Source organism: Zootoca vivipara, chromosome 13 (assembly GCF_965207765.1).
Source record: "Zootoca vivipara chromosome 13, rZooViv2.hap1.1, whole genome shotgun sequence".
Classification (NCBI taxonomy): Eukaryota; Metazoa; Chordata; class Lepidosauria; order Squamata; family Lacertidae; genus Zootoca; species Zootoca vivipara.
In genome coordinates, this window is record NC_142596.1 from 23225467 (window position 1) to 23239488 (window position 14022).

A 14022-nucleotide genomic window follows, 5' to 3' on the forward strand; every position below is an offset into this window, starting at 1 on the left:
AAAAATGTTCCCCGCAGTTCAGCACATTTTAAAAGTGTGCCTGGAGAGCAGACCAAATTTAGGCTTCTCAAAAATTGTCACCTGGGATGCCACCATCAAACTTCTCTCAGCATAGCCTTCCAAACCACAATAAGCAAATTTAGCAGTAGCCATTCAAATTTTAGCTGAACTCCATCGATATTTCTTTCTGCCTTTTCAAATTTTCACTGCTTCTATTTCAGTACCTTTCCTTCGAGGTTGTCAGTTGGATGTTATGTGAGAGCACAATGCACCGTGGGATTTGTAGTCCTGGTTGTTGCCATTCTGGTGGCGTTTACTCTATCATGGGCTGCGTAGTTGTACAAATATATCCGCAGTATGGCACGCGCTTGCAGTATTTATCTCTGCACATGATGGGATTTGAAGAGATGCCAAAAGATAAACATTTTCACATCAAGGTTTTGCAAGGACACAAACATCTCAAGAATGTAGGAAAAGAAGAAAAAACATTGTGTTGCAGGTGGAACACTCCACAGATCTGTCCAAAAAAAATGGCAGACCTTTAATATGGATGCCACAGTTTTTGAGCCGGATTCAGAAGTACTGAACTGCAGTAGACATCCACAAAAATTGCCAATGACAATTCTTTCAAATGTGTGAAGAATTATCACCATGGCTATAGGTCTTCCCCTGTTGGAAGTTTCTGTGCAACTCATCTTGAATAAGATGGGTATGCATGATTTAAGGCCGATATGAGTGAGGGACCTCCACGTTCTTGGACTATCCCTGTCCATTTAACCCACCAGCTTACTTCTCTGTCTCCTTGATGTTTAGACTGGCATGTCTTAGGTTGCATCCTGTTTGCAACTCCCTCACCCTCATGCTGCTTTGGGATTTTTCAAAATGAATTTTTGAACACTGCATTTCAATTTTTGCCCCCAGTCTGAAAAGGCCCATATTTTCCCATGCATATTCTCTCTCTGAGGATTATTACATTTGTTTTACCCTCACATTGCATTTCAGTAGCCTTTTCCGTTCACTTCAGTGGAATACAAATGGAAAACGGTCCTCTACTGAAGTCAATGGGTAAGCCATACATGTTCTGCTTCTCCCCCATAAGGCACTACTGGATCAGATTACATGTGAACACAGATATAGAGGCAAACACACAAATACACACATCTTGGCTGGATTTGGATAAATAAAACCCTTTCCTCGTGCGAAGAAGAAGAAGAAGAAGAAGACCCTTTACTTTGAAATAAAATATATTCCACGTTGATATTTATTGTGCCATCAAAATGTTTTCTGCCATCAAAATGAATCTCCCAAACCCACAGAAAGCTGCTCAAAGTAACTGGACACATCTGATGGAAAGCAAGTGGATCCAACGTCAAGTGATCTGGTATGAATTTTCATGGCATGCATTATGCATGTGGGTCTAGGAGGAACAAATGGATATCGAAACCCAGGATATTTCTATCCAAGGCAAAAATGTTCTCAGATATGGATTTGGAGCCCTGCTGTCTTTGTAACACGCCCCCCCCCCCGCTTTCAGTGAACCAGTCTTGGATCAATTGAAGGAACTCCATCATCCTCTGCTAAGAAACTTTCCAGAGTTGTCCTCATCCCAATGTGATGTTCCTCCTCCTGGTTCACTCTGATGCTTCCTATGAATTTAAGGATGTAAGAATTGGCTTGCAGGATCAGAGAAAGACCCATTTAGACCAGTATTCCAAAGCTAGTCAGGGAGAAACCCGCAAATTGGGCATAAACGATATTACATTCCACACTAGCCGTCTCATTTGTAGGAATGCAAAAAAATCCGTTGATCCTGGTTTTCTCGCTTTAACCATCTTAAATTCTGTTTTCCACATTTCAGCAGCAATTTGCAATTTTTTTTAAAAAAAAACCTTATGAAAACTCACCAGTGCTTCTCCTAATATATACACATACACATTTTACTATGCAGTTTTGACAAATATACACGTGTTCCCAAACAATTTCCCCCAGTATAAGGCATTTTGTATATTATTTTCATTAATATATGCACTTGTGTGCCCACCTTCCCCTAATATATGCATTTTTGTAGTCAGAGGAATGCACATTCTGAAAGCTGCTTGTGTTTCAGTATGCATATTGTTTTAGAAATTGCACATTAGGTAGGTTCACCTTTAATTGCAAACGGAATCCATTTCCACCCCCATCCCCACCAGAGTTCTTTGTTTGTTTGTTTTTTTAAACAACTTTTAAAAAAGTTATGTTCCCTCTTGCCTTTCCTCTTGAAGGATAAGGCTTCCCTGGGAACTGAATCATTACAGTCATACTTCGGTTTACGTTCGCTTTGGAACGGATTAATCCACTTTCCATTACTTTCAATGGGAAAGTTCGCTTCAGATTAAGTACGCTTCAGGTTAAGTACAGACTTCCGGAACCAATGGTGTTCTTAAACCGAGGTACCACTGTATAGCCTTTTCATATACAAAGCAAGAACAAGAATTGTGCCTCTCTCTAGATTTGCCTTCCTTAACCACACTCCTCAATTACTGGACTACAACTCCCATTGTCCTTGGGCAATTCTAGCAGGGGTTTGTAGTTTAACAACACCTGGGACCCATCCAAGAGTGGAAAAGGCTGCTGTTGGGAACCAGCAATTGGGAACCTTCAGCCTATGAGCCTAATAAGCCCAGCAGGGGGTCCTAATTCACCCACAATGCTTTTTTTCTCCAACCATGGTCACCTGTCTTACACCTAATGTCTTATGATCAGGTTTCGGTCAGGTAAAGAATTTGCCTCCTACCAAAAACAGGACTTGGAGGCACCGCTGATCTACTGACTGCCAGTGGTTGCAAAGCCAGGTGCCTTTACCTGCATGATTTGAAGTCAAACTGTGTGGGCAAAGGAAGTAGGGTTTGCAGTCTGATCAGTGGTCCTTACAGAGCTCTGCCAATCAGCTGGTCATCAGTGCCTTTGCCCATGCAGCTTGACAAATGGAAGCACTCCACCTAACATCATGGTGATTGCCAGGTTCTGCAGCCCTGCCCACCTTTCAAAATGATCTGTGGGTGCTGAGTGACCAGAGAATCCAGCCCACTAGCTGGAAAAGTTTCACTGTCTCCACTCTTGACCAATGCGTGGCATCAAAGGAACAACTAAAATATGTTCAGGGGATTTGATGAACACACACAACTCTGGATTCCACAACCACGTTCTCTTCTCTGCCGCTTTTCAAGCATAATTCCCCCTGTTTGCAAGACAGACTAGAACTCAAATGTCACTTCAGTCCTCTAAATGCAACTAGAAATGTATAATGCAACACAACCATCGTCCAGATTGCACATTTTTAAAATAGCTCATTTAAAAAAAATAAATCACAGGCATTTTTGTTATAGCATTTCCTTTGGCATGATGCAAATCAATGCATATAAGGTTATAAAAATACTTTGCATATGTAGTGTTGGCAAGTCTTTAGATTAAGGTGTGGAGGGAAGGGACAAAGAGTCCGATAAGATGGAATTCTAGAAGGTAAAATCAGAAATCCATAGGGTCCAGAGAAGATTTGGTTCTGGTATTCCTGTTGAGTGGCTGATTGAAGGAAGTCTTTTGCCAGCAACAGACTCCTCCCAAGAACAGCAGCAGGTACAAACAGTTTATAATGAATAAACATCAGCAGCAACTGCTGGGTGAGAAAAATCGAGACTGCTACACACTAAGCAATTTCTCGTAATTATGACAGAACAATTTTTCAAACTGTACATTGCTTAAAGCCGAAGTTGGGCATCAAAGACTCACTAATTGACAGTTGAATACCATCTACACACTGTCATTTGGCCTAACAATGACTCTTTTCTTCCGTCTCGATGCCAATCTGCTAGATATGTTTTAAAAAGTAAAGTAATCCAAAACAGCTCATATCAGCTTTGTTGATCTGCTGTGTGAAGCAAAAAGAGAGAGATGGTTTTTTTCTATGATACAAAAATCAGAGGAAGTCCCTTGTATGGTTTCGACTCCAAAATCCACACTGAAAGCCATTCCAGCTTCTACAGTTCTCATTTGGTTCTTACGGGGGCATATCAATGTGCTGGGAAAAAGAGTCAGACACACGGGATATATATGTATATCTATATATGTTGGTGCATGTCTTGCAGACGAAACATCTTGGACACAAGGCAGGGACCACAGCACTGGACTGATCAGAAGAGGGCAGGGGAGACGCTGTGTGTACATTTGCAATGGAGTGCGTCTGTCTATATGTGTTCACGCATGACGCATTCCAAGCTTCATATCCTACAGAGCGCTCCGTTTCTTCCTAATGGGACTAGAGCCACTGTATGGTTTCAATTCAGCACGTTGCACCTGTAAAAACAAACAGACGTCACGTTTGCAACAAGGTAACCCAAGCTCACTCTGCGGCACATTAATGGCTCCCCAAGGAAAAGCCGAGGGAAAAACTAAGGAAGGTTCAAAAGTAATGAATCATTTTCTAAACACAGTAACATGGGGGATTAATTGCAGGAAGGATTTGAGAAGTCATGCATCATTTCTTGAAAACCAAAATATTAAAACCAGATTTTTTTTGTCCTAATGAGATGCAACTGAGAGGGAGGCGGGGAGAAGGGTCTTCCACCTGACTTTGGCATTTGGCAGAAAAGGCCTAGTTCCATTTATTTTTAGTTCTCTTTCATGGAGTTTGATGAAGGAATGGGACCCCCCCCCCTCCCACCATGTCATGTGGTAAGTGTGTAGTTCTTTCACAATTTGGAGAACATAGTGTCTACATTTGTTTACAATACTCAACATAGTGTCTAAAATTATCATTTCTTATTTGCTTCCATCCATTATGGAGAAACAGCTGTATTCAAAGCAGTGCTAAGGGAAGTATTCCATCAGCACAAGGAATTATTGCTGTGCAATGGAACTTTCTTCCCTTCTCCTTCCCCTGTATGCCCCCTAAATCTGTTCTGGGGGTTCCCCCAACCCACAGAGCAGATTTGCGGATGGTGCAGGGCACACATGTGGGGGTGCAGAGTGGGATCCATTAGTGCTAGCGATAATCTTTGCACTCGCACAATGATTTGGTTGAATATCACTCTCAGCCAGTAAACATATTCAACAATAACAATAAAGTAAACCCAAAGCAAGATGTTTGAACAAAACCTTATTTCATTAAATGCAAGCCACAAGGTCGCAAGTTAGTTTTGGTTTGACACAGTAAAGCCAAACTTTATCTAAACTTGGATGTTCCCGGTCCTGTTGACCCTTTGTGACTGGACCTTGTTCACTCTGACAAATTGACTTGTGTCCCTCTCAAAGCGTACAATCGCTCTCTTTAAAATTCACATTCATTCATTCATTTATTATTATTACTATACCCGGAAGTCTCACCTTGCAAAACAATTCCCAAACCTAGTTGGACCTGAGTCAATGCATATTTAGCTTCATGCATTTCATGAAGTGGTCCTCTGCGTACAAAACCTCCTCCAAAAAATAAGTGTATTGGCATTTAAATTAACGTGTCACGAGACTCTCTGTCTTATGCATCAGCGACAGACTTACACAGCTACTGATCTAGAATTTATCCAGGTCAAAACACAATAATGACATCTTCCTCAATCCAGCTCCACACTTTAAAAAACAAAAACAAACCAAAAACAGAACCACCACAAAACATTGTGTTTGTGGAAGGATTAAGAAATGTATGCAACAATACCAGGTAACAACAACAATATGTTACCCATCTGGCTGGGTTGCCCCAGCCACTCTGGGCAGCTCCCAGCAGAGTATTAAAAACACAGTTAAGCATCAAACATTAAAAACTTCCCTAAACAGGGCTGCCTTCCGATGTCTTCTAAAAGGTAGGCAATGGTAAACTGTCTGCCTCTGTTAGGGTGCTTCTAGATGACCTGTTTATTGAATATTCATTCTGATTTGTTGGTGGGGAGTTTAGATGATGCTGCATGCATGAGGGCAAAAGTTATCACACACTTGCCAGTGAATTTCCTCATCCTTATTGCAAGAATTCCAAGCTTTGGGGGAAATGGGTAGATAAAGGGGCCTGGAGGGCCACATTTGGCCCCCGGGTCTGAGGTTCACTGCCCCTGCTCAAAGGCCACCAAGGATAACAGAAACCACTCAAGCAGAATTCATAAATTGCAAAACCTGAAATGCAACCTAAACAGAAAGCCAACTTATTTCTGTATATAAATATTAATGCGTGCCGCCAGGACAAATCCTGCATCTTATACAAGAAAGAACTGGTGCAGACAGCGAGAGCAGAAAATACACTTAAGCTTAATGACTTTGTAGACTGGGCAGAAGCAAACAAAGATAAAGTGGGATTCTGTCAGCCCAGAGGGTTTCCTCTAATGACTACCCTGTTGGACCTTGATATGCTTCTGGTCAAGAGCTGTTCATCAAATGGCATGAAGGATGTCAAGTTCACATGCCTTTTAAAACAAACAGGGAGCCAGAGATGTGTTGCTGCTTAAAGCAGAACTTAAACAGCATCCAAGGGTCAATACTTTTGTAAAGTCTTGCTGTACCGTTCAGACACCAGTTCAGGGCTGCCCTGCCCATGACACAGAGTGAGGCAGGCGCTTCGAGCGTGGGAAGCCCAAATGAAATAATGTTAAAATCAGAGCAAAGGTGGCTGGGAGAAGTGGGTCTGTGACCGTTTTAGAAAGAGAGCGCTTTGGGGGATACAATTCCTTTCCATTTGGGTTTTCATCCCTCCCTTTTCCTGCGTCCGCCTCCTCCTCTCCCTTCCCACCCTGGTTTATGGTTTCTTCAGATGCCTTATCTCCACTAGCCCAAATGCCCCTTCCGTGTGTTCCTCCAACGCTGCACCTGGTGGCTCTCTGGGCTGTTGTCTCTGTTAGACGCAACCATTCATTACTTACCCTTTGAACATCAGATGGCACCCTGGAGAGGAAGTCGAGCAACTCATTATTGTCAATGGCATAAGGGTTTCTAAGCTTCTTAGTAAATTTATTTATGCCTGCAAATGAAAACACCAACATAAAACATGGTGTGTGTGGTTTTTTATTTTTTTAAAAAAAGGCAGTGAAAAAACAGACACATCACACTATATAAAAGGCCTTACTTGCTCAGGCAGGAAAGTGGGGAGGAGTTTAACAAGAAAAAATTAGTGCGAAAATACAGACAAGCTAGACACGTGTTGCTGTCATGTGGAATCATTCACAAACATCTTTCCTTAAAGGAAGTGGTGGGAGGTTTATTACAAAGCAAGCCGGCTTGTCTCGGCAATGAAAAGTCCCATTGTTTAAAAAGGGGGGGAGCAGAGAAGCAAGAACAGCCATCACTCAGAACTTAAGGGTGGCATTTCTAGCTACATTTTGGCCTTGGGGAGGAGATGACCCATTGCAAAATATACCAAGTTGTGAGTGTCCCCTTCCATTCTGTGCATTCTCATTAGGGAGAGTGGTAACTTAAATTCATAGGCCATTCATAATTGACAAGGATGGGGGCAGGAATTCAGTTTGATTCACATTTTTAATGCAGACCTACCTACTTTGCAATGTCCAAATACGAATTGAAATACAGTTATCCTTCAAAATTTACACATCTTTGAATTTGTGATGGGGTTTTCTAACCCAAATAAGGTACACAAAACCACATATATACAAGGGGAAACTGCACAAAACTGCGTATTTCAGTGACAACATACAGAGCTACAATTTCCAGAGTGGTTTAACAATCAGTCCCTCTTTCCATGGAACTCTGGGAAGAGTAGGTCTGTGAGGGGAATAAGGGCCTCCTACCAACTCATAGCACTCTTACAAACTACAGCTCCCAGAGCATGACTCTTCAGAGTGGTACCATAGTGCTTTAAATGTATGATGACCAACTTACCCCAGATTAAAACGATGTACCTTAGTGGTATGTAATATAGGGTGATCATGACTACTGCAAGGACTAAACAGGCCAGGCTAGAGAGGAAAGGAACAGTCCAGTTGAACGTGCTGTGGAAAATCAGGGGGAAATCAAGAAGAGATAAGTTTGTTGTTTAGTATTCACAGATATTTCACATTTTGCAAATGCAACCATGGCTCGAATGGCATTCCATTCAACAAGAGAATGCCACTGGAATGCACAAGTGAAGGCTACATGTTCCGACTTTCATTTCCTTGGAAACCAATGAGATATACAGCTGAATCGCACATGTTAGAACTTTGCTCAAAGACGTGCAGATGTGAACAGGCCACCACAAATAACAGCACCACATGCAGACTCAAACACAAGGCCAGTTCACACATTTGGGCTAAATTTAGTTGTTATAGCTGCCTCTATGAAAAGTCCCTGCCATCTCCAGGTATGGCCTAGTAAACAAGCATGAAGTAACACCTTCACTTTCCTAGGAAAAGCGCCATCCTCATGTGCACCTTCAATGTTATCTCTCCCCCACCCCAAGCAGTCTAATTGTGTACTCATCAAAGCATGAGCATGAGCACACAACTCTGATGGAGATGACTTCTCCATTGGCTTCCGCAGGCGCCAATCTACTACTGGTAGTGAAAACTGCTGCCAGGAGGGCAAACCCATCCCTTAAAATGAATTTTCTTAGAGGAATTGACCCTTTGTTTTCACCCCACAATAGCAGCTAAGTGAAAAAGCCCTGCTGGAAATTGAAGGAGATCCTGCTTCTATCAGTTTCCATGAGAGTTGCTTTGATGTGTGGCACTTGGTCTGGGGGTAAAAGCACAACCAAGGCCTTACAAAGGGGGGCAGATATATTTATGGAGCCATGATAGGAATATGCTAGCTTTAGTGTCATGGGGCGGAGCAACCTCTGAATACCAATGGCTGGGAATTGCAAGAGGGGCGCTGTTGTGCTCAGGTTCTGTTTGTGAGCTTCCCATTAGGGAATCTGATAGGCCACTGTGAGAACAGGATGCTGGACTATATGGGCCCCCCAGATACAGCTGGGGTCTAGCTCCCATTAGCCCCAGCCAGTGTGGCCAACAGTCAGTGATGATGGGAGTTGTGGTTCAGCAACAGCTGGAGGGTCAAAGGTTGGTGTAGGGAGAGCCTGCTGAGAGGTGTATTTTGGGGAGGGGGAAATTTCCTAGGGAGAGTCCCAAGAGCCAGGCAGGGATGCAATGTAAACGTCTTCAAAGCCTGATGCTGGTGCAATCAGATGTGCTGAAATGGAGGAGCACCAATTGAGTCATGAAGAACACTTTGTCTTTATTGATTTCTTTTTTTGTTTAAGGAAGTATTGGGGGGGGGGCTGAGAGGAAATAATGCCTCTCTCAGCTTCAAGGAAGGCCTTACAATTTGAATTGAAGCAGGGGGTAAAGCGTACTTGCCCACAACCACATGGAAAATATTTTTAAGTCTGCCAACCCCAACAGAACAGAGCTATTTAAAGATCCCTTTGATAGGAAGGGTTATGCAGATGGAAGCGCTTATCCAAACCGTCATGACACTCGCTAAAACCACACTGGTGGACTTCCCCCCCTTCCCTCTTAGTCCCTAGCAGCTTTAATATTGAGTTACAATGGGATTCCTGGAGGATTAGAGATGGCAGCCATACTAATGCCCCAGTGAGTTCTTAGGGATCATTGTAATCAAAATGAATATGGGTCACCCGGCGTCCCAAGCCTTCCTGCCATCCAGCTGCAAGGAGAACACAGCCCTCTGTTCACAGGCAAGGCCATCCCTTGGCCATTTCCCGCACAGCTGGGACAGATGTTGCAGAATAACAACACACATGGATCTGTTGCATTTTTAGACCCCACACGGCTGTTCTTTTAAAGAGCGGAACTGTTGACAAGCCTCAATTTGTGTGTTTCAAAGAGGAAGGTCACACAGTTGTGCCAGTGCATGGGAGAGAGAGAAGATGTAATTACTCTTTGCTTCTTGGGGGGATAAGCCATGCCAGAGTGTGGCCCAGTTTTGCCACTGAAGCTAAGCAGGACTGGAAGCTGTAAGTTGGTAGGATGGCAGTCTGGGTGGGAACCATACATAAGATGCTCTGAGATCCTTGGAAGGTATGTGGGATGGTACAAATGTAAAGAATTAAAACAGGGGTGGACAATCCATAGCCCTCCAAATATGGCTGGAGTCCAACTCCCACCAGCTCTATCCAGTAATGCCAATGGTCAGTGATGATGGGAGTTTGTAGTCCAGCAACATCTGGAGAGCCCCAGGTTCCTCTTCCCTGGATTAAAGCAAATTAGTAGATGTAACTAAAAGGCAACAAAGGTTACTGGCTTTTCACTCTTCCTCCCAACTTGATGGTCATCAACTTAGAAGGCTTTAAAAGAAGATACAGTAAGACACATTTGTGGAGGATAAGGCTATGCATAGCTACTAGGCATGATTGCTATGTTCTGCCTCCGCTGTTGGAGGAAGCATGCCTCTGATTACAAGTTGCTGGCTGGAAATCACATGCTGTTGCACTTAAGTCCTGCTTGTGGGTTTCCCAGGGGCATATGGTTTGTCACTATGCAAACAGAATGCTGGACTTAATAGGCTGGGCGTTTGGCTTGAATCAGCAGGACACTTCTTCTGTTTCCCATTTCCAGTAGGGCTCAGTAGTTTAATAGTAACACAGAAACACAAGGGGAGGTCAGAGGGATGTCACTGTTAAGAACCAGGCATGGAGGCTTCTGTGCAGGCATGAGACCGTATTTCAGAAGCACAAAACAATAATTTTGTTTCTCAGTTCATCTGAACTATCCTGAAATCAGTCCAAGGGACTCTGCCCTGTCTTAGTTTCCCAAATAAAGCTTTTAGTTGCTTCTGGATCGGGGTATTTTTACAGAGGATGAGATGGATGAGATTTGCAGAGCTAAGGTGGTGCCAGTGAACACACATGACATACTGAGATCAGCTTCCCCTATTGATAGTGATGAGGCAAAGAAGGCAATGTTGGAGCTTACTGATTTATCATTTTGTGCTTCTCTGCTGGGGGCAAGGGAGAGAGAAGTAGTTTTGGAAAATCCTCAAAAAGTTTCCAGAGAGGCTGGAAACAATGTCCAGAGATAAACCAAAGCATGCTTTTTCAGAAGCTTCCATGCATAATTTGCATGAAAGAGACCGAAAGAGAAATGAATGAATTGCTACAATGATGGGTGCCGTCACCAGTGAACTGAAAACACAGTGTAATAAATGACCTTTCTGCCATTTGAGGTTTGCTTCCAGCACTTCCCAGTTCAATCTTTTGCCTGGTGTTTTCAGTCATGGCATTCAGAAACATTTCAGAGCATGGGACCAACACTTTCACTTACTTCTTTATCCTCTCTGCAAAAGATGCGATTTCCTCCAAAAGTGTTTGGACTGTTATAACAATGTCTTGAACCATGTGGATTCTTTCTATCAAGCCTTTTTTCTCAGATTCCTGGGAGGATTAAGGTAAAAAAAGGCAAGGGGGTGGGGGAGAAAAGAAAAACACAAATGCATAAGGTTTATATGTCCTAAAATTGTCCCAGACAATGAGGGTTGTAGGAAGATTATTGTAAGATGTTTGGTAATATCTTTCAGCACTGCAAAGTTTGAAATTCAGGCACTCAAACCGTCTGGAGAGGTAACCTGGAAACCTATGGTATTCATTATGAATATTCTATTTCAAGACTTAAAACAACAAAAACCTACATTTCTGCTTTTAGCACTTTGGTGGAAGGTTCCTTCAGGTCATTTGAAAGTTCTTGGAACTGCAAAGCTGCTTATAAGAAAGGCAAAATACAGCACAGTTTTCAGAAATCCATATCCTTTGAAACAGGCTCCCCCAACCTGGGGCCCCTCTAGATGTTTTGAACTACAACTTCCATCAGCCTCAATCCACATAGCCATGTCACTGAGGATGGAAATAAACCAAGGACTGGCAATATGGTGTCCTCTAGATGTGGCAGGCTACAATTCCCATCAGCTCCGGCTGGTCAGGGACGATGGGAATTGTCACCCAGGACACAACACTGGCTACCTCAAAACTATACGCTACAAGGCAAACACAGGCTGCTCATCCACGTGTTTTCCCCATAAGACAAATGTGGGGAAAGGGCACATAGCAAAGAAAAATCAGCAGATGGACGGGGATGCTTAACCCTCCCAATCATTGTTTGTTCCCTACAAATGCTTCCCTCCCCAGATGTTATCTCTGCATACACAGGTTTGGACACATGGGTTTGCCAGCATGTAGCTCCATGTAACCTTCTCCTGCGTTGGCACAGGTTACAGCACACTGCTTCCAAGGAGGGACAGTGAGGCCTGTGCTTATAAATCTAGCAGGGTCATCCAGTGCTTTGCCTGGCTCTCTCTAACTTCTGGGCAATTCTTTGTGGCAAGATAATTTAAAACACATACACACAATACCAAGATATTCCAGGGCAAGCCTGTTCTTGCAACCTGGAACTGTGAAGAATATCATCTGGCAGCTGGATATGCATCCTGCTGACTTTGTTTACACATCTTAGATTGTGCTACAAAAATGTGGTGATGACACACTTTAGCAAACACAACATTAAATCTTCTCGTTGCAGACTATCTGGACTGCCTGCGACTCAAGAGATCAAGTTAAAATGAAGTCACCGGTTTATGCTGAAGGACATCCTAAGAGTCATATGGGGGTCCATATCTATATTAATAGCCATATGAATCTACATCTATCTCTATCAATCTGTTTATAACATAACAAGGGCTAAGAAATCCAGTGAACAAATGAGTGGACTGCTGGTTAATCTGGGTTAGTTTCTGGCTAAACTATAATTTATCAGTGGTAGGAAACTACTGTATTCTTACATGACCAGTCTGCTCTCCTAGGAGAGGTCAGGGCGAAGATTTCCAAACTGTGTGTCATGACATATTAGTGTGTTGGCTGCAGTGTGTAGGTGTGTCACACGAATGCTCCCCGAGCTTCGCTTCTTCCGGGACTGGAAAGGGATTAGTTTAACCTCTGGTTTGCTAATGAAATGGAATTACTATGTCAAGAAATGATGCATGTCTAAAAAGTGTGTCACCAACATGAAAAGTTTGGAAAGCTCTGGTCTAGGGGCTAGAAATATATATATATATTTCATACACAAAAACCCCCTCTTTGGTCTCTTTCCACATGACCACTCACAGTTAGAAAGTCTGAAGCTATCTAGCATAAATATATTTACACATTGTGGAGAAGGACCATGGCTAGGTAGCAGAACATCTGCCTTGCATGCAGAAGGTCCCAGATTCAATTTACGGCATCTCCAGGTACAGCTGTGTGAGAATCCTGTGTGAAATCTTGGACAGCTGCTGCAAGCCAGTGTAGACAATACTGAGCTAGATGGTCTGACTCAGTTTTAAAGGTAAAGGGTCCCCTGACCATTAGGTCCAGTCGTGATCGACTCTGGGGTTGCGCGCTCATCTCGCATTATTGGCCGAGGGAGCCGGCGTATAGCTTCCAGGTCATATGGCCAGCATGACAAAGCCGCTTCTGGCAAACCAGAGCAGCACATGGAAACGCCGTTTACCTTCCCGCTGTAGTGGTTCCTATTTATCTACTTGCACTTTGATGTGCTTTCAAACTGCTAGGTTGGCAGGAGCTGGGACCAAGCAACAGGAGCTCACCCCGTCACAGGGATTTGAACTGCCGACCTTCTGATCAGCAAGCCCTAGGCTCAGTGGTTTTGAGCTAGATGGTCTGACTCAGTTTTACAGACCATTAAAGAAGGAGCCTAGACATGTCAGCGCCACAACCCATTACTAGGAAGAATTGCAGTGCATGGAGGAAGAAGTTCAGATCACTTCCCACAGGCCCTTGGAGCCAGAGGACACAGCCCTGCCACTATCCTCTGACTCAGAGGATGAATTCTTTTGCAGTACCTTGCTGCCCAGACTCACAGTGCTGGAAATCTGGGTGCAACTCAGCTTATGGAAGAGGGTTTGCACAGGGTTAGGAAAGATAAAGTAAGAGATTACCAGAATATCTGTACCTTTGACTCCTGTGCTGACCTCTCTATCCTTTAAAAGTTAGACTGTTGCATCTTGTATTGCATCCTATGTACAACTTCTTCTCTCACAGTCCTCTCTCAGACCTCAGAATGAGAG

The 14022-nt window shown here is 43.3% G+C and overlaps 1 protein-coding gene across 4 annotated transcripts in view; it reads right to left on the minus strand.

Moving 5' to 3' along the window:
• Positions 1-1226: 1226 nt before the first annotated feature.
• MCTP2 (multiple C2 and transmembrane domain containing 2) overlaps positions 1227-14022 on the minus strand; it is a 124625-nt gene continuing 111829 nt past the window's right edge. For all 4 annotated transcript variants that reach the window (XM_088656588.1, XM_035130470.3, XM_088656587.1 and 1 more), the window contains 4 exons: positions 11232-11341; positions 7849-7958; positions 6876-6973; positions 1227-4332 (listed from right to left, as the gene is read on the minus strand). In XM_088656588.1, coding sequence (XP_088512714.1) covers positions 4264-4332; positions 6876-6973; positions 7849-7958; positions 11232-11341 — 387 coding nt within the window. In that variant the 3' untranslated portion in view covers positions 1227-4263. The remainder of the gene's footprint in view (positions 4333-6875; positions 6974-7848; positions 7959-11231; positions 11342-14022) is intronic.